Source organism: Lycium barbarum, chromosome 8 (assembly GCF_019175385.1).
Source record: "Lycium barbarum isolate Lr01 chromosome 8, ASM1917538v2, whole genome shotgun sequence".
Classification (NCBI taxonomy): domain Eukaryota; kingdom Viridiplantae; phylum Streptophyta; class Magnoliopsida; order Solanales; family Solanaceae; genus Lycium; species Lycium barbarum.
In genome coordinates this window covers 9458414-9483579 of record NC_083344.1, presented here as the reverse complement: position 1 = coordinate 9483579, position 25166 = coordinate 9458414, and the positions used below count along the sequence as shown (strand labels likewise).

The 25166-nt window shown below is 35.6% G+C and overlaps 1 protein-coding gene, 1 long non-coding RNA gene and 1 pseudogene across 4 annotated transcripts; 2 read left to right on the top strand and 1 right to left on the bottom strand.

The window, feature by feature from the left end:
* Window positions 1–1069: 1069 nt before the first annotated feature.
* LOC132605893 (uncharacterized) lies at window positions 1070–3475 on the bottom strand. Its single transcript, XR_009569492.1, has 2 exons — window positions 3063–3475; window positions 1070–1416 (listed from the first exon to the last, which is right to left on the bottom strand). It is a non-coding gene; the product is annotated as an uncharacterized LOC132605893 (long non-coding RNA).
* Window positions 3476–3710: 235 nt separating this feature from the next.
* On the top strand, window positions 3711–11251 carry LOC132605892 (uncharacterized). Of its 3 annotated transcripts, none has more exons than XM_060319165.1 (3): window positions 3711–3816; window positions 3887–5353; window positions 8381–11251. In XM_060319165.1, the coding sequence occupies exon 3, from the start codon at window positions 8930–8932 to the stop codon at window positions 10985–10987; it is 2058 nt and encodes a 685-aa protein (XP_060175148.1). In that variant the 5' UTR covers window positions 3711–3816; window positions 3887–5353; window positions 8381–8929; the 3' UTR covers window positions 10988–11251. The 3 variants fall into 3 exon arrangements, with proteins under 3 accessions (XP_060175148.1, XP_060175149.1, XP_060175150.1); XM_060319166.1 differs by having other exon boundaries at window positions 3752–3851; XM_060319167.1 differs by lacking the exon at window positions 3711–3816 and having other exon boundaries at window positions 3875–4080; window positions 4225–5353.
* Window positions 11252–17729: 6478 nt separating this feature from the next.
* LOC132607664 (disease resistance protein RPP13-like) lies at window positions 17730–24811 on the top strand (annotated as a pseudogene).
* Window positions 24812–25166: the final 355 nt, after the last annotated feature.

The window sequence follows — 25166 nt, the reverse complement described above, 5'->3', positions numbered from 1 at the left end:
GATTGCATCATAGAACGAAGCCGACTAATCAATGCTTAAAAGTGATAAAGTTATACACGTATTTATAAATTATATATGTATAAAAATATTTATAAATTGTATATATATAATCGGATCGGTTTGACTTTTTAGTTAAAACCAAACCAAACCTATTATGATCGGATTTTTTTATTCAACATCAAACCAAACCAAACAAACCACTACTCGGGGTTTTTTTTTCCGGTTTGGTTCGGTTTGTCGGTTCGGTGCGGTTTGTCTGTTTTCATTGTACAACCCTACTTGCCATTGTCCGAAGCTTCTACTATGGCTTCACATGTCCAATAAGAAAGTGGTTTCCCTCTTAGGATGATTTGAACGTGGCGTCACATGTATTATTTAATCCTTTATTTGGTGGTGTTATCAATCTATGCATAACTAATACGTATATTAGTTATACACCCTTTTAAATATTATTCTTATACATAATAAACCACGACATTACCATACCAATTTCTATTTTAATAGGCCCTATTCAATACTATTAAAAAACTGCAAACGCATGTTATTTAATACCACAAACCAAAAAATCAATAAAAATAATGTCAGCATAACTAAATTTTGCTATGAATATCAAATGCTCTTCAAAATGATATTTTCCTAGAAAATCACTTATTTTCTGAGAAACTATTTTCCGTAGAAAACATTTTCTGTCTTACTAAACACAACCTTAGTCTTTATAAAAGCTTTTGTAAAGTAGAAGCAGATGATCCACTGTCCGTTTGCCACACTACATTTTGGTTCACTTGCATGTCTCTATATCTGAATGTTTCTTAAGACTCCAGAGTCTACAATGATACACAGCCAACAAAATGAGTGTCATTCGGAAGCAGGGTTGTTCCCCCTAAATCACATTGGCTTCTGGTGTGAGACTTCAGGGGTAACTTAACCATGCCCCTTTAATGCAGATTGAATAATATTCGAGGTGTGCGCAAGCTAGTTCGTACACCACGGTTAACCAAAATCAGTTACTCATTCCTCAATGCATTTGTTGATATTGTAAGTTGTAACTGTAAAAAGATGGCAATGTATATCTCTTAACTCGAGCCTTATATAAAGGAATTTAGAGTTAATTAGCAGAATTTTTTTAAAACCAAAAGCATCAGAAAGTTATCGACAAGTACATTACTGTATAAGTTTCCTTTCACAAGCCATCACTGGATACTTTCTACTTCTTTGACTAAAATAACATTAAAATTTGAACAAATCATCACTAAAATCATCATATATGTAAGTAGCTGGGGGATCAGATCAATCTCAAGATACTATATACAAGGAGACGCTTGTTCAACATTTTGTCACAACAATCTCGAGATACTGCATACACCAGAAATTCAAGAGAAGGAGAAGCTTGTTCAACTCTGTCACGACGCGTTCATGCTACAACAACAAAAAATTGAGATATGCAATTAGCGAACACACGTAACTCTTTGTCTATGCACATGGAAATAAGAGAATATTCAATGAACATTAAGAACAGAGGAAAACTACGCCACAACAAATAGTTGATTCTATGAATTAGTTGCTCTTAACATGAATTAAATTTCCACAGTGCCACAACATATAGTTGACACCATAGCTTGAATCAGACTTTCACAATGCCACAGCAAATAGTTGATACCATTACGAAGTAGAGTTTTACTTGACGAGGCTTTTCATATCTTACTTTGTGATCCAAATCCTAACCACAGCACCTAGTTCTTTTTGAACTATTAATATCATGAAAGATTCAAACAGAATGTATGAAGATTCTTGAAAAGACAACTTTGATATAATTAGCTCTATTGAGAACAAGATAAGAGAATTCATTATATCGGAAACCTTCCAGTTTGAAATGACAAAGATGACAAACATTTGCACTTTCATATACTCCAGGGCCGACAGGATCCCGTTAAATAAAGCTCATACCCGATTTATTTTTCCAAGCATTCCGTGTTCACAGGTATTCCCAATCTACTCACGTGATCATAGCAGCTAAATGCTTTCTCCTCATTCAACCATTTTGCTAATGTCAACATTAATGCTAAAGTGAAGGAAGATACAACCACTGATTGTATAACTAAAATAATAGAAGATAGAGTCGAAGCAATAACAGTAAGATATTGGCAACAAGAAAACCTCCAAAACTAGACACTATATCAGAAAATTATTAACAGCTTTTATAGTGTCCTTCCTTTCTCCATGTATCACTGGATATTCATTACAAGTTGAACAAATCATCATTAGCATCAACATATAAGTAGCAGAGGGAAGATCTGCTTGTAGTTCAAAATCAATCTCAAGATACTACATACAAAAGAAGAAATCAAACGTAGTAGAAGCTTGTTCAACCTTGTGCCACGACAATCTCAAGATACTACATACAACAGTTATTCAAGGGAAGGAAAAGCTTGCTTTGAGCTTCGTCTGCATTCAAGCTACAGAGACGACAAAGTGGGATATGCAGTTAGCGAACATAGAGAAGTCACTCTCAATGCACATGGAACAAAGAATAAACATTGAGGACATGAAAAAACCATGCTTCGTCATTTTGGTTCATGTAGTCAGCAGGGGATAGATTAATTGTTCTTAACATCAGCTTTCATTTCTTAAAATCTCAAAAGGTACATATCAGTTAACCAAGCACCCCATGATATGTCATATGACAGGTAAAAACAGTTTAGATGTAAGCAACAAGGAAAACCACCAATATGTTCTAAGAGTGGGATTTTCTTTCTTCAGGATTCCCACCAATTCCTTGGATCCCTAGTCTTAGAGCTAAAGAGAGTTCTCTGACTAATCTAATCTACCGAAACAGAAGGCAGAGTTCCCTCTCCTCTAGTATCAATAATAAAGAATACATGCAGTTCGGTCACCCACTGCTAATTCAATTCACCCGCTACAAAAGCTCTTAGAGGGACGATACATCCCGTTAACACATTGCTCAAAAAGATCTACAATGTCTAATGTGAGAAGTTGTACCAGTTTCAAACCTGAAAAGTGCAACCGGTTTTAATCGGAATTAGAACATATAATAAAAGACTTACTGTTAGGATAAAGAGACAGAGTTAAACACGGACCATGGCAGAAGCTTTTGCAGAAATTCAAAGTGGAAATATCGACAGAAAATGTCTGAACTTCAAAGACAGCCTTACACTTCTTCATTGGTAGTCCTTAATTTACATAAATAATCTGCAGTGGAAGCAAGAAATTAGAATTTACATGAACGTCCTGATTGTGATAAAAGCCAAAAAGTCACACTGCATCCCAAATCTGCTAATCAAATCTCCTAGCTTTCAATAATAATGCTTGAGATTGCTTAATTGATCTCAAATACAGCTTTGGATTAACTCACGAAAAAGTATATTACACGAAAACTAAATTGAAATCCCTGTAACTGAAACACGAAATTGGAAAAAAGAAAAGAAAAACACCCAGATAAAGACAAAACCCAAAAGTACAATACCATCTTTCCAAAACAGCAACTCAAATCACCTGCTTTAATTTTTTGTTGTCTTTTTTATTTTATTTCATTTATTAAATACAAATTTTCTGTTGATCATCACATCATGCTTTTGCCTTTCCTATTCTATATAGAAGATAAATATTATCAACGGACTAGAGCAATGCCAACTGATCGATGATTCCTGATAGCTTTGCCATTAGATCAACTCTGATCATCAATACCATCTTTATCGTATATTTCTTTTTTCCAAATGAGTCAAATGGTACACATTTCACTTTCATTGCTCTAATTTTTCTTTATCATTTTCCCCATTATTGTCCAAACAGAATTATTAGGTGGGGGACCATTATTGTCCAAACAGAATTATTAGGTGGTGGACCATTATTGTCCAAACAAAATTATTAGGTGGTGGACCATTGTACAACACATATTATTGTTACTTTCAACTTTTCCCCACATATATTTTTCCACAAGCCCCATGTTCATCTGTCGGATTTTTTATGCTTTAATCACATTATTAATGGACCATCTTAAACACTCAATTCATTAACACAAAAACAGTATTTATCCCTTATCAAACTCACAATCAACGGCTACAGGTTCTTCAACTTGATCTTAGTTTTATCTCTATTGCTTCTGTCACTGTTTCTCTTTCTCCAGCTTTCTTCCAATCTTTTTTTTCAGCTGAGTATACTCAATATCAAGACTCTTGAAAATGGTTGATGCCTTTGTGTCATATGCAGTTCAAAAACTGGGGGATTTCCTCATACAGGAAGTTTCCCTGCGCAGAAGTCTGAGACAGGATGTGATGTGGCTGAGAAAGGAGCTGCTCTTCATGCAGTCTTTCCTCAAAGATGCAGAGCAAAAGCAAGTTGAAGATCATACAGTTCGACGATGGGTGTTTGAAATTAATGAGATTGCTAATGACTCTGTCGCTATACTGTTGACACCCAATTTTGTCCCTCCTTTATTTAATTTTATTCACTCGGGCGTCTAAATTTATTGACGAGCTAAATACTTTATTTTCACTACTATTATTTTCGCTACCTTTATTTTTAACATTACGAGTATTACTTTACCACAATTTTTTTAATGATTCGTCATCATTTCATTTTTTTTGGGGGGTTTGGAATCGTTAAATTAATTACAAAACAACACTTTGCAAAATCTTTATTTTTCTACATATTAATTATTAATTGTCTTTACATAGTATATATTGTACCAGTTATTAAATTAGAAGCCCAAAAATAATTAAACAGAGGAGGAAGGATCAACAATTTTCAGCCAAATTAATGGCCCAAAATACAAATACAATGTTATTCCCCTACCCAATTAATCAGCCCACATTTTAAATAACCAGCCCCAACTCAAAATGAACAGCCCATGTTTTAATTTTATCTGGTCCAGCCCAACTCCATTAACCAACCCGACCGGCCCACTTAACATTTTTCATCATTTACCCTAATCCCTTCAACCAAAGAGGCAGCCACCTCTCTTTCTCCTTTCATCTTCACCCATTTCTCCCTCCTTCTCTCACCCCTTCACACCCCCTCCACTCACGTTTTCCCCACAACCACGCCTGTGCCATATTCCCTGACACTTCCACCACGCCTGTTCCCCGCTTCCTCTCTCTCATACGCTCCTCTCTCCTCACTCTATAAAGGGAGAGGAAAGATGAAATCAAGGGGATCGAAGGATCTGGAACAAAAAGAACCCTACAAATACAGATTTTAACCAAAAGATAGTCTGACTGGAAAAAGAACTGCCAATAATTACTCTATTTTTTGTTTGGAAACTCTTGTTATTTTAATTGGTTTCTTCGAGTTCGAGTACGAATCCGAGACTCATACCCGTTCGCTGCACCCAAAAAAGGTCAGTCGCCTCTCTTCCTTTCGTTTTGATTTCTATAAATTCGGTTGAATCTGCATTTATACTGTCATGGACGTATTGTTAGTTTAACTTTAATTTCTTTTGTGTTCTGATAGTGAAAAATAAAAATAAGTATACAACATCTTACTTGACCATTGACTTAAATCGTCATTCTATATTCATGGTTTTTGTTAGAATCACATGTTAAAATACTTTTTTTGCCGCTGTCATGTTTTAGGAATCATATGTTGTGGTAAATTGGTTTCAAATGATATAGTATTAAAATGTGACTACTAGGTGTTCGACCAAATACCTAAGCGAAAACACTTTGTTTTTTTTTTTGTTTTTTTTCTGTAAGGTTTTTTTTTTTAGTTGAACTTCTCATGTTTAAGATGTTATGTAATTGAAATCATATTTTCTAGAAGACACTGTGTCATGATGTTAATGAAATAGTTGCTTTCTTGGTAATGTTTCATAAATCCATTAGTATGCTCTTCCGTATATCTATAGGGTTCAAATCCGTTGTTGAAATATAATAGTTGTCGTTTTGCTCCACTTTTTCTAGTATAAAAAAAGAGTTATAGGTGTGTTTTCTCCGTTAATCTGTATTGTGTATAAATGCAAATTGTGAAATGTATTCTGTATTTTTGATAGAAAACTCTCTGTAGAACACGTTATTATCTGTATGTAGATATGGTTTGGCCAGCATTTTGATACAGTAAAAATCATATTTCTAGAAATCTTGGCCTGAAGTTTTTTTTTATTCATGTATTGAGTTCCTACTGATGAGTTTAAGTTAAAATTTGAACAGAATACATAAATTTTCTTACCATGTTTGAAGACAACTAAGTTTATATCTAATATCATGCCTTAATTCCCCTACATATAAACTGTGACCTTTAAGGATCTATGTGAGAATATCATTGCTGTAAGATATCATTTTAATCCTTAGTCTTTAGCATTCTGGTTAAACATTGTTGCAACATAATGGTTTGGATTTATACTAGCTCATGCCTATGCAATTGCCATATCTTTGGATTTTCGTGTGCATTCATATTTGGTTTGTAAAAAACATGTTTGAACTCTGAGAAAGATATTCAAATAAGGAAAGGACTTGTGTTTAAATTATTCATGTTCTTCGCAAGATATGGTTTGTGCAAGAATTGCTCGCTAATCTTTATCTTTATTTCTTATTTCTTTACATGCACACTCTGGAGCAAAACGGAGTCTTCATAAAGACTCCCACTGCCCGAGTAGTCTCATTTTGAGACTATGCTGTCGTTAGATTTGGGACTCAACATCATCACTGGGCCAAGCCCAACAGTAGCAGACAACAGCATTCCCAAATGGGCGGAGCCCATTTACATTATATCTACTCTTTCATTTTTATTTCTTCGTGTGCATTTAATGTGTATTGTATGACTAACATTTTGTTTGTTGATTAAGATAAACCTTAGTGACATTAAGGGTTTTAGTTTAGTAATGGGTAGTTAATTCCATAAATTACAATCACTTTATTTTTATTTTTTTCTTTTAAACTATTTGTAGGATCTATAACATTCATTTGAATAATTGATTTTTAACTAGCATGCCTACATGGTTTGGGTTAAAGGAATTATTCTTTCCTTCTCACTAGCTTAGGAATTTCAAAACCTCACCAACACATGAGATATATTTTTTCAAGATTTACCTAATTATATATATTTTTAGCCGAAATTGTTTAAGTAAAGAGTGATAAAAAAATAGAAAGAAACTTATGGCCTTTTCATAATATTTAAGAATATAATTCTAGGCATTTCTATGCCATCCTATTCATATAACATCATTTTTATTTAAATATCACATTTGTCAAATTGTCTTTTAAAAGCAAATTACCCTATTTTCTACAAATCTTATTTTGAATAACATTACTATATTTTCCATTTAAGGCCTGTAGCAACATCTTTTTAGTCTCGCGTTTAACACTCAGAATCTTCTTTTACCCAAATCATTATTTTTCTACAAATCTTATTTTAAATAGCATTCTATTTCTATCTATAATTTTAGCAATACTTACAAAGCTATTTTCTTTTCCACAATATTATATTTATATTTAGCCTAATTAACATAAGTCCGGTCGGTTAACCGTTGTTAATGGATCTTAGAGGGTGCCTAATACCTTCCTTCTAGATTAGTTGAACCCTTACCTAGAATCTTAAGTTTCGCAGACCTTAAACAGAGTTAACTTTAAACATAACTTTAATAAACTTTAGGTGTCCTAATTCACCATAAAATAATTAGGTGGCGACTCCTTAAAACAAATAAAACAAACAAAAACATGAATCTCCAATATGTCGTACTTTTACTTTAACCCGGTTAAAAAGGGGTATGACAGCTTGGCGACTCCGCTGGGGATTTACTTAGGTTCTAACCATAACGGACTTAGTTTAAATAGATTTTGTGTGCTTATTTTAATTACTTTATTTGTTTGTTAACTGTTTTTACATGCTATTAATTGTTTGCTTGATATAAACTGTTTGTTTGATATAAACTGTTTATATGTTACTGCTTTGATAAACTGTCATTCCGTTCATATTTCTTCCACTCCTGGAAAACTCACACATATTCACACACTAAAAACGGCTTCGCGGTTCGCGCCCGTTCACTATTAAATTACCTTTTAGTTGGATCGATCTTCTGGATTTAGTCGATCAGCGGTGCAGTCGACGGCCACGGACTTTCCACTCCCAAGTTGTCCGCTTGGGGGAACCTTGTGTCATAGGAAGCCAGTTCTTAGTCAGCCTAAGATAGAGCTAAACCAACACCCTTTATTAAGAGCATACATTTCATGACCTAGGAGGTTTAATACCCTTGGTGTATTAAATTCATTAGATGACTTTACCCAAAATGTCCAAGTGGGTTCATGACCCCGAGTGATACCAATCATACTTTATGTGCATGTTTGAAGGATAACTGTGCCTAAATATTGACTATTTGCTCTAATTAATTAAACTTTAGAAAAGAGGGGAATGACTGACGTTTCTATGACAGGTATGCATTTGCGTCGGAGTACAACAAATGACGAAGGGCATCACAAATGGAACTAGAAGTTAGGCATAGAAATTTTATTTACTTTATTTAGATTAGGAAACACCTTATGTTGTATTCATTTGACATGTAATAAATATTACATTATCTTGTACTTTATTTGAGAAATAGAATCTGTTTAATTAATCAAAGCAACGGGATGACATATTATGACACACTTTATCCTTCAAACAAACGTTAGGCCTACCTCTGGCACAAAGAGGTCACATGCATATTAGGACGCGTTATTGTTTGATATACTTGTTTGACAACTTGTTTGACTTTATTTGATGAATTATTTGCTACATGTCTTACTTGACTTTACGTGATCTTGACTTTACCTAGAGATGTTCATGAGACTAACATCATTTATACTTTATGTTTCTTTTATTTTATTCCCAAAAAAGTTGATTCGTGTTGACACTCGAGCTGGCTGACCATCCTTACCTTACAAGGTCAAAGACATCATCATTACCGCGAGGTAGTTGGGCTATTCAAGGAAAAGAAATTATTATGTCTGATCCAACCGCATCTATTTCAACTGGTGTGGAAAACATTGTGATCTCTAGCGATCCGCCCGAGACTTCCGAACACGGAACTGCTATTCAACGGGATGAACATATCGCCCGCCTGACTCAAGAAATTGAGAATCTACGTGGAGAACTAAATCGGGTTAGGGACTTGACCAATTTATCCATCACACTCCAAAGTCCACCTTCTGAACCTACAAATACTGCACCAGACCCACCTCGTTTCCCATCACTCGAATCCCCAGTTCCTGAGCATTTTCCTCCCCGAAACAATGCACCTACCAACAACAACTTACCTCCGATCACCCCCGCAAATCCACCAAATCCAACATCCGTCTATACTCCCCCACAAAGTCAACCAACCACCTACACTAACTATACTTCTCCACAAAATCAACCACCCACCTACACTACTTATGCTACTCCTAATCCACCACCCGTCAACCCACCAAATCAATCGCTAGTTCACACTCCCTATGTTCCTTTGCCCACCAACACTAATCCACCACCTACAACTACTCCTCTAAACCCACCAAATCAACCACCTACAAACACCACTTATAACACACCACCTCCAGTCCAAAACACCCCCACCATCCAAACTTATCCAACCCAGCATCTACAAGGGGCACACATTGTCACCCCAAATGCACAATATGTTCCTCCGGTATATGCCACAGAAACACAAGCCTTTACCAACCCAGTAACGGTCAGGTTCCAACCCGAGGTAGATCAATACGAAGAAATGGAAAAGGATGCAAAGGCAGGGGCAGATAACATATTGCTAAAAGAGATCCACAGTCTCAAAGAAGCAATGAGAAACCTTCAAGTTGCTAGAGGAACTAAGAGTGTAGAATATGAGGATCTCTGTGTTCAACCTGACGTCGATTTACCCGTAGGTTACAAACCGCCGAAATTTGATACATTCAATGGAACAGGCGACCCTCATACACACTTAAGGGCTTATTGTGACAAACTGGTTGGAGTGGGCAGAGACCAGAACATAAGAATGAAGCTCTTCATAAGAAGCTTATCCGGCGAAGCACTTACTTGGTATACACAACAGGACGTCCGTAAATGGCGGGGTTGGAGTGACATGGCACAAGACTTTATGGACAGGTTCAGTTTTAACACCGATATCACGCCGGATAGAGTCTACATGACTAAGTTGACCAAGAAAGTAGCTGAGACATTTCGCGAGTATGCGTTACGTTGGAGATCAGAAGCGGCCAGGGTTCAACCTCCGATGAATGATAGAGAAATGACTGCTACCTTCATTGAATGCCAGGCTGGCATATTTTACGAGAAAATGATAGGTATGATGGGACAAAAATTCACAGAAGTTGTCCGAATGGGAGAAGCCTTAGAAGAAGGAATCAAATCGGGGAAAATTCAGGATCTTATTGCTTTACAAGCAATAAACAAAGCTATTCAATCCGGTTCTATCAACGGGGTTAAAAAGAAGAAAGAAGATGTCACTGCAGTCATGAACATCCAAAGGCATGAGCCGAGCCAAGCCATTCCATACTTAAGCCACCCACAACAACCTTTCTACCCTTACCACTACCCTGAACCCTACCAAGCTCCACTATCTCCTTACCCTGTCTACAACACCCAAGCTAACTACTACCAACCCCGAGCACCTCCACATCAAAACCCACGTCCGTATAAACCCAACCAAGCTCCAACTTACCAAAATCGACCACATACTATACCTAGAGCCCATCCGAACCCTGACACCAAAAACACCCGTAATTACACTCGGATCGCTGAACCCTTGGCTCAATTGTTCGAAAGAATGAAAGCAGCAGGCATAATACAACCGATTGAAGGGAAAATTCCCGAGCCTATCCCAAAATGGTTTGATGGTTCCAAACGCTGTGCATACCACTCTGGAGTTGTTGGGCACGCCACTGAAGATTGTTATGGGCTTAAAAACAAAATCGAAGCCCTGATTAAGGAAGGAGTAATCCAGCTCGCTGAAGCTAAACCCAATGTGGTCAACAATCCTTTACCTGCTCACGAAGATGCTAAGTTTTGAAAGAATCCAGTGTGTCAATCAGAAGGTTGGAAATGGCCAGATCATCAACTTTGTCGCTTCCGTGGGAACAATCTAATACAACTACTCACAACACCAAGGCACTAACAATATAGGGCGCCGAATCAGGAGAGACTCTGAAGAATTGGACTTGTACTCCGTCTCTGATACGCCGGTAGTCTTGGTAGACTGAACATGTAGTGAACTTTTATTTTTAAAGGCTTGAATCATGTTCAAAACTTTTGTTGCTTTGCTTCATCTTTTGGATTGCAAATCTATGAATGCATTTCTGATTTTCTTTAATCATCTACTATTATTATTTTCTACTATAATTATCAAATCCGTCAATTCTATGATTGTGACATGAAATGAACGAATAGACAACATACATCTCGAGAGAGTAACAAAGAAACTAGGGGACAAGACAAGATTCCACTAAAAAAAATGAAATAGCCGATAGGTGATAACATAAGCCTGAAAGCTAGCAATCCAAGAAGAAATCAAAGTACGACATTAGGTAAGACAACCTAGTTCGCAACCTTTCCTTAACAGCATGGGTACGAACTACGTTCCGACCTGATTCCCGTGGTGGGATACGTAGGCAGCCCACATAGGGTTCGGTTGTGCTATAACAGGAAATCCGAAAAATCCTTACACAAAGAAAACCACACAGAGCTTGATTCCCTCGGCGGGATTCATACACTATTAACATATGAACCCGTCACACCTAGATAAAATCCAACAAATCCTTTACCATAGATATAACAGAACTACGCTGACCTGATTCCCATGGCGGGATACGTAGGCAATCCAGATCGGGTTCGGTCCCTTATTAAAAAATTTAAACCGTTCTTATATACCTTACGAACTACGTTCTGACCTGATTCCCTGGAAGGATACGTAGGCAACCTATATAAGGTTCGGTCACACCACAACATAAATTTAGCATATTCTTCTGAACCCAAAACTGGGGCATATTTTGAAAAAATATAGATAAAAGAACAGTTGTGCCTCGACAATATTAAGGCTACCAGACAAGAAATAGTATAAACAAATGACTTTTCAACTGTTTCAGAAGTGTCACAATCTGAAGTTGGCAGAATATTTTATAACTTACGTATATATACATTTACATATATATCTTTTCTTATATACATATACTTGCGTATATATCTTTCCTTATACATATACTTACATACCTACCTTTCAAATCAAACACTTTCCTGCAATTGTTTTCACTACTGTTCATCTACCAAGGCTTGAACGGAGATCACAAGATCCAAACGAACAAGACGAATGGAGCGCCAACAACGTCAAGCTTCGAGTCAACACGAATCAACTTCCCCCCTCCCAAACTAAGAATTTTTCTTTGAGTGCAGGAATTAAAAGACCGCGGGATCAACATCCAAGTCTATCATTCACGATCGAAAAGCATCCTCTGGCTCATTATGGCCTCGCCTCAAAAGCCAAACAGCTTTATTCCTAACTCTATCTTTAATTTTATTTTATCACAACAACTTTATGATTTCATTAACAAATATACCTGTTTTGTAGGTTAAAGGCGAATCAAATTAGGATCACGCGTCATTAATTCAGCCTATCACAATACCGTCAACATCATCAGCCAAACGGCTATGCTACCACTTTACTCCATACATTATCAATTATTTTATCATTCACTTTACCTACTTTAACCACTTTACCCTGAACTTTACAGGAATCAACATTAAATCTCCGAAGACAACCGGAGGCACCAGTTGGCTATTCAGCCTCTTCCGCATTAGCCAAACGGCTACACTCTTACTTTACCCCCTACTTTATCCATTACTTTATCATTTACTTTACCAACTTTAACGACTTTATCCTGGACTTTACAGGGATTATCATTAAGTCTCCAAAGACAACCGGGGGCATCATCTGGCTATACAGCCTCATATGCATAAGGATCATCATTAAGTCTCTGAAGACAACCCGGGGCATCATTCGGCTATACAGCCTCACATGCATAAGCCAGACGGCTACACTACGACTTTACCCTCTACTTTATCATCTACTTTACCAACATTAACGACTTTATCCTGAACTTTATAGGAATTATCATTGAGCCTCCGAAGACAACCGGAGATGTATCATCAAGTCCCCGAAGACAACCGGAGACACATCATCAAATCTCTGAAGACAACCGGAGATGTATCATCAAGTCCCCGAAGACAACCGGAGACATATCATCAAGTCCCCGAAGACAACCGGAGACATATCATCAAGTCCCCGAAGACAACCGGAGACACATCATCAAGTCCCCGAAGACAACCGGAGACACATTGTCAAGTCCCCGAAGACAACCGGAGACATAGCATCAAGTCCTCGAAGACAACCGGAGACGCATCATCAAGTCCCCGAAGACAACCGGAGACATCGCATGGCTAGACGGCCTCACTCGCATAAGCCAAACGGCTATACACTTACTTTACTCCTCACTTCATTTCTTTATTTCATCATCTATTTTTCCTACTTTCACAATTTTACCTTGAAATTCGCAGACATCAACAAGTCCCGGAAGACAGCCGGAGGCCTTATCACTATCATCTTTAACTGCAACTAGAGACCTTATCACATCCTCGGCATACACATCACACATTCATTCAAGTCCCTGCTGACAACCAGAGACAGCATTGGCCACACGGCTTCATCTTCATGCCCGCACTCATATTTACTATCCTTTATAATTTTACAATTTCAACTTTATTACTAATTTTGACATGAATTTCAGTTTTGGCAGAAAGTACAACCTGCAGAGACGCAACACAACGTGGAACTTTATCTTACGCAGTGAACTGGGGCAAATTTGCTGAAGAGGAGTACCAAACTCACAAGCAAAGGTCACGGATCTACTCTCGAACTCGACTCCGCCTACGTCCACAAACATGTGACACGTAGGTCAATTTCTCTTCCATATTTCCCACTAAAACTCTATTTCAATCAACTCTTTTCACAATCTCATATTCCTTTCTACATCCCCAACGTTTCCATAACTCAACACTGGGGCATCTTTGAAGAATTTACATCGTGCCTAGTAGAGTCCTACTTAAAGGTGTGTTGTGCGCCACATTTATAATTAGGAGGCTATAAGCATATGTTCCATTCTTGAACGTTCGCGTCACCTGTCTACAACCCCCGCAAGATTATGAATCCACAAAAACTTTCGAACTACACATGGCCTGATTCTCGTGCAGCCCGAGATATGTAGGCAACTCAAAACTGAGATTCGGCCATAATTTTCCATAATTCCTTCGGTCCTCACAATATTTTTCATCAATTTTCCTAAACCGTACTTTCTTACAAACTCATATTCGTCGGTCCAAACAAAATTGGCTACTACGTCAACTTCTTCGCCCGAAGATTCTTACATCATCTCCGGTCGAAGAGGGGCATCTGTTGACACCCAATTTTGTCCCTCCTTTATTTAATTTTATTCACTCGGGCGTCTAAATTTATTGACGAGCTAAATACTTTATTTTCACTACTATTATTTTCGCTACCTTTATTTTTAACATTACGAGTATTACTTTACCACAATTTTTTTAATGATTCGTCATCATTTCATTTTTTTTGGGGGGTTTGGAATCGTTAAATTAATTACAAAACAACACTTTGCAAAATCTTTATTTTTCTACATATTAATTATTAATTGTCTTTACATAGTATATATTGTACCAGTTATTAAATTAGAAGCCCAAAAATAATTAAACAGAGGAGGAAGGATCAACAATTTTCAGCCAAATTAATGGCCCAAAATACAAATACAATGTTATTCCCCTACCCAATTAATCAGCCCACATTTTAAATAACCAGCCCCAACTCAAAATGAACAGCCCATGTTTTAATTTTATCTGGTCCAGCCCAACTCCATTAACCAACCCGACCGGCCCACTTAACATTTTTCATCATTTACCCTAATCCCTTCAACCAAAGAGGCAGCCACCTCTCTTTCTCCTTTCATCTTCACCCATTTCTCCCTCCTTCTCTCACCCCTTCACACCCCCTCCACTCACGTTTTCCCCACAACCACGCCTGTGCCATATTCCCTGACACTTCCACCACGCCTGTTCCCCGCTTCCTCTCTCTCATACGCTCCTCTCTCCTCACTCTATAAAGGGAGAGGAAAGATGAAATCAAGGGGATCGAAGGATCTGGAACAAAAAGAACCCTACAAATACAGATTTTAACCAAAAGATAGTCTGACTGGAAAAAGAACTGCCAATAATTACTCTATTTTTTGTTTGGAAACTCTTGTTATTTTAATTGGTTTCTTCGAGTTCGAGTACGAATCCGAGACTCATACCCGTTCGCTGCACCCAAAAAAGGTCAGTCGCCTCTCTTCCTTTCGTTTTGATTTCTATAAATTCGGTTGAATCTGCATTTATACTGTCATGGACGTATTGTTAGTTTAACTTTAATTTCTTTTGTGTTCTGATAGTGAAAAATAAAAATAAGTATACAACATCTTACTTGACCATTGACTTAAATCGTCATTCTATATTCATGGTTTTTGTTAGAATCACATGTTAAAATACTTTTTTTGCCGCTGTCATGTTTTAGGAATCATATGTTGTGGTAAATTGGTTTCAAATGATATAGTATTAAAATGTGACTACTAGGTGTTCGACCAAATACCTAAGCGAAAACACTTTGTTTTTTTTTTTGTTTTTTTTCTGTAAGGTTTTTTTTTTTAGTTGAACTTCTCATGTTTAAGATGTTATGTAATTGAAATCATATTTTCTAGAAGACACTGTGTCATGATGTTAATGAAATAGTTGCTTTCTTGGTAATGTTTCATAAATCCATTAGTATGCTCTTCCGTATATCTATAGGGTTCAAATCCGTTGTTGAAATATAATAGTTGTCGTTTTGCTCCACTTTTTCTAGTATAAAAAAAGAGTTATAGGTGTGTTTTCTCCGTTAATCTGTATTGTGTATAAATGCAAATTGTGAAATGTATTCTGTATTTTTGATAGAAAACTCTCTGTAGAACACGTTATTATCTGTATGTAGATATGGTTTGGCCAGCATTTTGATACAGTAAAAATCATATTTCTAGAAATCTTGGCCTGAAGTTTTTTTTTATTCATGTATTGAGTTCCTACTGATGAGTTTAAGTTAAAATTTGAACAGAATACATAAATTTTCTTACCATGTTTGAAGACAACTAAGTTTATATCTAATATCATGCCTTAATTCCCCTACATATAAACTGTGACCTTTAAGGATCTATGTGAGAATATCATTGCTGTAAGATATCATTTTAATCCTTAGTCTTTAGCATTCTGGTTAAACATTGTTGCAACATAATGGTTTGGATTTATACTAGCTCATGCCTATGCAATTGCCATATCTTTGGATTTTCGTGTGCATTCATATTTGGTTTGTAAAAAACATGTTTGAACTCTGAGAAAGATATTCAAATAAGGAAAGGACTTGTGTTTAAATTATTCATGTTCTTCGCAAGATATGGTTTGTGCAAGAATTGCTCGCTAATCTTTATCTTTATTTCTTATTTCTTTACATGCACACTCTGGAGCAAAACGGAGTCTTCATAAAGACTCCCACTGCCCGAGTAGTCTCATTTTGAGACTATGCTGTCGTTAGATTTGGGACTCAACATCATCACTGGGCCAAGCCCAACAGTAGCAGACAACAGCATTCCCAAATGGGCGGAGCCCATTTACATTATATCTACTCTTTCATTTTTATTTCTTCGTGTGCATTTAATGTGTATTGTATGACTAACATTTTGTTTGTTGATTAAGATAAACCTTAGTGACATTAAGGGTTTTAGTTTAGTAATGGGTAGTTAATTCCATAAATTACAATCACTTTATTTTTATTTTTTTCTTTTAAACTATTTGTAGGATCTATAACATTCATTTGAATAATTGATTTTTAACTAGCATGCCTACATGGTTTGGGTTAAAGGAATTATTCTTTCCTTCTCACTAGCTTAGGAATTTCAAAACCTCACCAACACATGAGATATATTTTTTCAAGATTTACCTAATTATATATATTTTTAGCCGAAATTGTTTAAGTAAAGAGTGATAAAAAAAATAGAAAGAAACTTATGGCCTTTTCATAATATTTAAGAATATAATTCTAGGCATTTCTATGCCATCCTATTCATATAACATCATTTTTATTTAAATATCACATTTGTCAAATTGTCTTTTAAAAGCAAATTACCCTATTTTCTACAAATCTTATTTTGAATAACATTACTATATTTTCCATTTAAGGCCTGTAGCAACATCTTTTTAGTCTCGCGTTTAACACTCAGAATCTTCTTTTACCCAAATCATTATTTTTCTACAAATCTTATTTTAAATAGCATTCTATTTCTATCTATAATTTTAGCAATACTTACAAAGCTATTTTCTTTTCCACAATATTATATTTATATTTAGCCTAATTAACATAAGTCCGGTCGGTTAACCGTTGTTAATGGATCTTAGAGGGTGCCTAATACCTTCCTTCTAGATTAGTTGAACCCTTACCTAGAATCTTAAGTTTCGCAGACCTTAAACAGAGTTAACTTTAAACATAACTTTAATAAACTTTAGGTGTCCTAATTCACCATAAAATAATTAGGTGGCGACTCCTTAAAACAAATAAAACAAACAAAAACATGAATCTCCAATATGTCGTACTTTTACTTTAACCCGGTTAAAAAGGGGTATGACATATACTAGAGACTTACAGCTTAGAGGCAGGTGAAGGTGATGGCGATGGACTTGCTAATCGTCTGAAGGCTGCTGAAGGTGATGGCGATGGACTTGCTAGTCGTCTGAAGGCTTGCGCTTGCATCTGCAGGAAGGAGACCAAATTCTACAACGTTAGCAAGGAGATCCAATCCCTCAAGCAGCGAATCAAGGATATCTCTTGCAAACGAGAGACTTATGGTATTAGAGATATCAATAATGTAGGAGAAGGACCAAATAATTATAGGCCAAACAGTCAGAGATCTGGCTTGAGGAGAACTACCTCCTATATGGATAAGCAAGATCAGATTTTTGTTGGCTTTAAGGATGTCGTAGAAAGATTGCTTGCTGAACTTGTCAAAGAAGAGCCACGCCGAACCGTCATCTCCATTTATGGCATGGGCGGGTTAGGCAAGACTACTCTTGCAAAACATCTCTACCACTCCCCTAGCCTAACCGGTATCTTCGATGCATGTGCTTGGGTATGTGTTTCTCAACAGTATAACACCATCGATCTCCTTAAGGATATCATCAAATCCATCCAAGGACGTGACAGGGAAACTCTAGATCTGCTAGAAAAGATGACAATCATAGATCTAGAAAAGCACCTTTAGGATCTACTGAAAGAGAAAAAATACCTTGTGGTGGTGGATGATGTATGGCAGAGAGAAGCATGGCAAAGTCTGGAAAGAGCACTTCCAGATAGCAATAATAGAAGCAGAGTTATTATTACCACGCGCAATGCGGATGTGGCCAAAAGAGCAGATGACAACGGTCTTCCCTACAACCTTCGTTTCCTCAGAGAAGAAGAAAGTTGGGACCTCTTTCGCAGGAAACTACTCGACGTTGAGGCAATGATCCCAGCAATGGAAACGCTAGCTAGGGATATGGTGGGAAAATGTGGAGGCTTACCTCTTGCAATTGCTGCACTAAGCGGGCTTCTTTCACATAAAAAGGGTCTAAATGAATGGGAAAGGGTGAAGGAACACCTTTGGAACCGTGTGAAAGATGACTTCATTGCAATCTCGGACATATTATCACTGAGCTACAATGATTTGCCAACTGTGGTCAAACGCTGTTTTCTTTACTTCGGTATTTTTCCAGAAGATCGTCGGATTGATGCTGAAAACCTAACGTGGCTGTGGATGGCCGATGGATTGATACCAAGAGGAGAAGAAAGAATGGAGGATGTAGCTCAAGACATCCTAAATGAGCTGATAAGGCGAAGCTTGGTTCAAGTGGTAGAGACATTTTGGGAAGAAGTTTCTGAATGTAGGATTCATGATCTACTTCGGGATCTTGCCATACAAAAGGCATTGGAGGTAAACTTCTTTGACACTTATGGTCCGAGAAAGCATTCCATACCCTCCTCATGTAGCAGACATACCATCTATGGTCAAGGAGAAAGGTACCTCACTCTTGATTTTTCCAGATTGAACTTAAGGTCAGTTACATTCTTTGATCAAGGTGGTCTTAAGCTGGATAGGATAAAGTTCCGCAATATGTTCCAACATTTATATGTGCTATACTTGGAGATTGGTTCTGACATATTTACATTACCAGATGCCATAGGAAGTTTGTACAGCCTCAGATACTTAGGATTTACAGGTAGATGTGATATCCCCTCCTCCATAGGCAACCTCAAGAATTTACTGACACTCCACGCCTTGGATGCACATTATCCTAGTAGAATCTACTGCCGACTACCTCTTGAGATAGGTAACCTAGTAAATCTAAGACATTTAGTCATTCCATACAGAGAACCTCTGCAACATATAAACAAACTCACAAGTCTTCAAGTTCTTGGAGTCATTTATTGTGATCAGTGGAGAGATGTTAACCCTGTTGATTTAGTCAATCTTCGAGAATTAACAATGGATCGTATTAAGAAATCTTACTCCCTAAACAACATTAGCAGCTTGAAAAGCCTTAGCACTCTCCAATTGGGGAGTGAACTAGAATTTCCAGCCCTAGAATTTCTTAGTTCTTGTCAAAAGCTCCAGAAATTGAGGTTATATGGGAGAATAGGAAAACTGCCCCCATTTCCAAATTCAATCACAATGACGATCCTTCAGAGATCAGGACTCATGGAAGATCCGATGCCTATTCTGGGAATGTTGCCAAACCTAAGGGATCTCCAATTAATAGACGGAGCTTATCTTGGAGAAGAAATTACCTGCAGTGATAACAGCTTCAGCCAACTGGAGTTCTTTCGTCTTTGCGGTCTTTGGGAGCTAGAAAGATGGGATTTAGGCACAAGTGCAATGCCTCTGATTAAAGGTCTTGGTATCCATGAATGTCCAAAGCTAAAGGAGATTCCAGAGAGAATCAAAGACGTGGAGATGTTGGAGAGAATTGATTATTGATATCCTATTTCGCCTCTTTCATAATAGCAGAGGTAACAAGATCCCAATCCCTAATCACCATTTCTTTGATTGCTTTTACTCATTCTGCCGCACATATCTTAGTATTAGGTTTAATTTTTTATTTTTTTATTTTTTTACATCACCAACACTAATAAAAGTCAATTACAAATAATTGGCTATAAGTAAATTAATTATGACCGAGAATTTATCTTGTATGACAAAAGTAATTATTTTGATTTTCATGGGTATACTTTCCTAAAAAATGTTTGTTGGTGTTTAGTCGGTGAATGAAAATAACTTTGAAAGCATATATCTTACAATTACAAATTAATAATAATAATAATATTAATAGCACATTGGAGAGTTTCTTGATGAAAATTTGAATACTAAAAATTATTAAAACTGCTTCAGTATTGGTTGGAACAACTAATATGAAATTAAATATAATTCTATAGAAAATGACTCTCACCATTAAGTGAACATTATAATTACTCTTTAATTTAGGTAATTGATAAATCTGTTGTCTTTTATTGAATACTCATTATTATTTATGTCTTACAATTTGGGTGAAACAGGAGAAGCAACTAGTTGTTCGTGGAAAATAAAATGGCAGATGTGAGTATTGTTGTGAACCACTTGAAGACATTGACATTGTAGAAGCATTAATCAGATTTCAGGATTGTCAATGAGAGCTTATCTCAAATTTGAATATTTTGTTTTGGTTTTTGAGTGTTTAATTCCTTTTATTTTTGGTTTTATTGAGTGTGTGGAATTGGTTTGAATAGAATTGTTTCTGGGATTCTATGCAAGAATGATTTTGTGATGTTTTAATTAATTGTTCTGCAAATTGTGATCTTTTAATTAACTGCTCTGCAAAATGGTTTCATTCACTCTCTTTTACTGCTTAAATGCAGATCCTTGCTTATGCTTTTTAATTCTTAGACTTTACTTATCATGCGGGGTCTGTCTGGTAGAGATTCTTAGATGTTTTCATTACGGGTTATGTATTTGTTGAGGATTATGCTCTCAGCATGGGAAGATGATTCAGATATTGTTATCTATGACTAATATGTTGAGATTTATTAAATTTCCCCTATTATTTAGTTATCGATTGGCTAATGAAGTTAATTATGATGTATCCTATGGGTTCGCTCTATCTCGCGATAGTTGGATGATGGTCACTGCCACTGTCTGCCTCCGTTCAATTTATTTGGAGAGTCCACGAGATGGTTTTTTGATCACGTTTTTCTTATATTTTTTCTAAATTATTTGAATTATAAATTATCATGACTTATAGTACTTTTTCTGTATTTTATAAATATATAAATTTTATTTTTACCAATTTGAAAAATCTATGTTAAAATTTACAATCAAAGTTATAAAATTTGACCCTCGTAATCCGAAAAGGTTCACATGCATTGAAATGGAGGGAGTAATAGTTATGGGTTCAAATGAACCCGTAACTTTTAGCCTAGACCTAGATTTTCTATGTAAAATAGATTTCTTTTTTGTAAATATTGAACTATGAACCCATAACTTAAATAAGATGATGGGTTTAGTAATTAAAACTTGAGTACTGAACCCATAAAATTATAATCCTGAATCCGCCTTTAATCACTGCCCCTTAGAATTTTAAGTCATAACCACTATAGTTATCTATATACTAGCAATACATGCCCGTGCGATGCACGGGCCGAACATGTCTATTCACTTTAATTAGTCAGTCTTTAAGGTTTGTATTTTGAAAATAACTTGTAAAAACATTCTAATTGTTATTATATATACAAAATGTATTTTATGTACCATCACTTTAGTTGTAATTAAAAGTCTTTGAGATAAAAAGAGGCGGACTTTTTTATCATTATCATGACAATGAAAGTTGTTCATTGATGTAAAAGAAAATTAGTAAGAATATGAGGGAAAATTAATATTTTGATTCTAAATGTTTTCTTTTAAATTCTTTAATATTTTATATGTATACCAACAAGTTGATATCCATTTCAATTAAGTAACTGTTCAGATCCAAACATAAGAACCATTTTGTTGTATATTGGATTAAAATATTTTTATTAAATTTATTAAAAAATATATTATAACTTTTTATATTAATTGTTACAAAGAAATCAAAATTAGAAAGATATATGTTATATCATTAATCACCAAATTTTAATTCTGAAATGAAAATATAATGTAATACATTTTATAAATGTAAAGAAACAATAATCAGAGATTGCAAAGGAGAGTAAATAAGTAAAGTATTGACAGTGAAGGAAAACGGGAATAAATGTCACCCCCTCCCTTTACTTTTACTTGTCGACGTTATCATATCAAGGAAAGAAAAAATCTTTTTATTTTTTTATTTTACCCTTCACATTAATTATTCATTTCAAATCATTTTCTGAGGCTATTGAGACTATATACCAATAATTATGGATATTATGATAAAATATATACTTTATTTATTAATTTTCAAAGAACGTGAAAAGTCAAAGGTGAACAAGTTATGTGTAGGAGCATTAAAATAACTTTTGATACAAATTTGCATTGCTATTGTTCATCCTCTCTTCAGTTTAAAGTGTTGACAAAGAAGAAAAATGGGCATAATAGAAATAGAAAAGAAGATAAATATAGAATAGAAAAATAGATATATATTTTTAGTAATGTGGCCAAGTAATATGGACGAAGGGAGTACTTCATTTTTATTAATTCTTAAAGAACGTGAAAAGTCAAGTATAGTAATGTGGCCAAGTAATATGGGACGGAAGGAGTACTTCATTTATTAATTTTTAAATAACGTGAAAAGTAAAAGTGCACGGAGGAAATAAATATGTGTCGGAAAATTAAAATAGAAGTGCACAAGTGTATACATGAGAAGAAAATAAATATTCAATACCATGGCATATATCCACGTGGGATTTATTAAATCCAAAGAATGCGAAAAGTCAAAAGTGAGCAAATTAAAATGCATGGAGGAAATAAATTTGTGTAGGTCAGTTACATTCTTTGATCAAGAAGGTCTTAAGCTGGATAGGATAAAGTTCCGCAATATGTTCCAACATTTATATGTGCTATACTTGGAGATTGGTTCTGACATATTTACATTACCAGATGCCATAGGAAGTTTGTACAGCCTCAGATACTTAGGCTTTACAGGTAGATGTGATATCCCCTCCTCCATAGGCAACCTCAAAAATTTACTGACACTCCACGCCTTGGTTAAAAACATTGATAGAGCATCCCGACTACCTCCTGAGATAGCTAACCTAGTAAATCTAAGACATTTAGACGTTAATTATTCAGAACCTCTCCAACATATAAACAACCTCACAAGTCTTTAAGTTCTTAGAGTCATTTGTTGTGATCAGTGGCGAGATCTTAACCCTATTGATTTAGTCAATCTTCGAGAATTAAACTTGTATGATATTAAGAAATCTTACTCCCTAAACAACATTAGCAGCTTGAAAAACCTTAGCACTCTCCAATTGGGGTGTGAACTAACTCGTGAATCATTCCGAGCCCTAGAATTTCTTAGTTCTTGTCAAAAGCTCCAGAAATTGGGGTTATATGGGAGACTAGAAAAACTGCCCCTGTCAAACCCATTTCCAAATTCAATCACAATGATGTTCCTTGAGTATCCAGAACTCATGGAAGATCTGATGCCTATTCTGGGAATGTTGCCAAACCTAAGGGATCTCCAATTAGTAGGAGCTTATCTTGGAGAAGAAATTACCTGCAGTGATAACAGCTTCAGTCAACTAGAGTTCCTTCGTCTTCAAGATCTTGAGAACCTAGAAATATGGGATTTAGGCACAAGTGCAATGCCTCTGATCAAAGGTCTTGGTATCCATCACTGTCCAAAGCTAAAAGAGATTCCAGAGAGAATGAAAGGCGTGGAGAGGTTGGAAGAGATCTGATTTTTTATGAAGCTTTTCAAGCATATATGATATCCTCTTTCATAGTAGCAGAGGTAACAAGATCCCAATCCCTAATCATCATTTCTTTAATTGATTTTACTCATTCTGCCGGACATCTGTTAGTATTAGGTTTAATTTTTATTTTTTTTTACATCACAAACTTACTAATAAAAGTCAATTACAAATAATTGGCTATAAGTAATTTAATTATGGCTGAGATTTTATCTTGTATGACAAAAGTGATTATTTTGATTTTCATGGGGTATACTTTCCTAAAAAATATTTGTTGGTGTTTAGTAGGTGAATGAAAATAACTTCAAAAACATATATCATGCAATTGCAATAATAATAAAGCACATTGGAGAGTTTCTTGACGAAAATTTTTGAATACTAAAAATTATCAAAACTGTTTCAGTATTGGTTGGAGCAACGAATATGAAGTTAAATGTAATTCTATAGAAAATGACTCTCACCATTAAGTAAGCATTATAATTATTCTTTAATTTAGATAATTGATAAATCTATCGTCTTTTATTGAATACTACTAATTATTATTTATGTCTTACAATTTGGGTGAAACAGGAGAATCAACTAGCTATTAGTGGAAAAATAAAATGGCAAATCTGGGCACTGTTGTGAACCACTTGAAGACATTCACATTGTAGAAGCATTAATCAGATTTCAGGGTTGTCAATGAGAGCTGATCTCAAACTTGAAAATTTTGCTTTGGTTTTTGAGTGTTTAATTTCCTTTTGTTTTGAATAGAATTGTTTCTGGGATTCTATGCAAGAATAATTTTGTGATGTTTTAATTAATTGCTCTACAACAATTGTTTCCTTTACTCAAGTCAAATAATGTATCACTCAAGTCAAATAATGAAATCTCTCGTCTCATAAGGAGAACAAGAAGTTAGATAGATAGATAGATACAAATCACGTAAATAGTGATCATAATTATTAGGTGCAAGTACAATATCATAAATCTCTTCCCACTTTCAAAGACCGTGAACCCACCAAGTATGTTGTTCCATTAAGAAAACATAGAAAGTGCGTATCCCTAGAGGAACATCAAAAAACTTTTAAATGTGAGAAACCTTGAACCATTACAATCACAAACACAACATAACTTCTTTTCAGTACATAAGCCTAGA

Coding starts and splice junctions, on each gene's coding strand:
- LOC132605892 (XM_060319165.1), top strand. CDS start 8,930: ATGTCTGATCCAACCGCATCTATTTCAACTGGTGTGGAAAACATTGTG.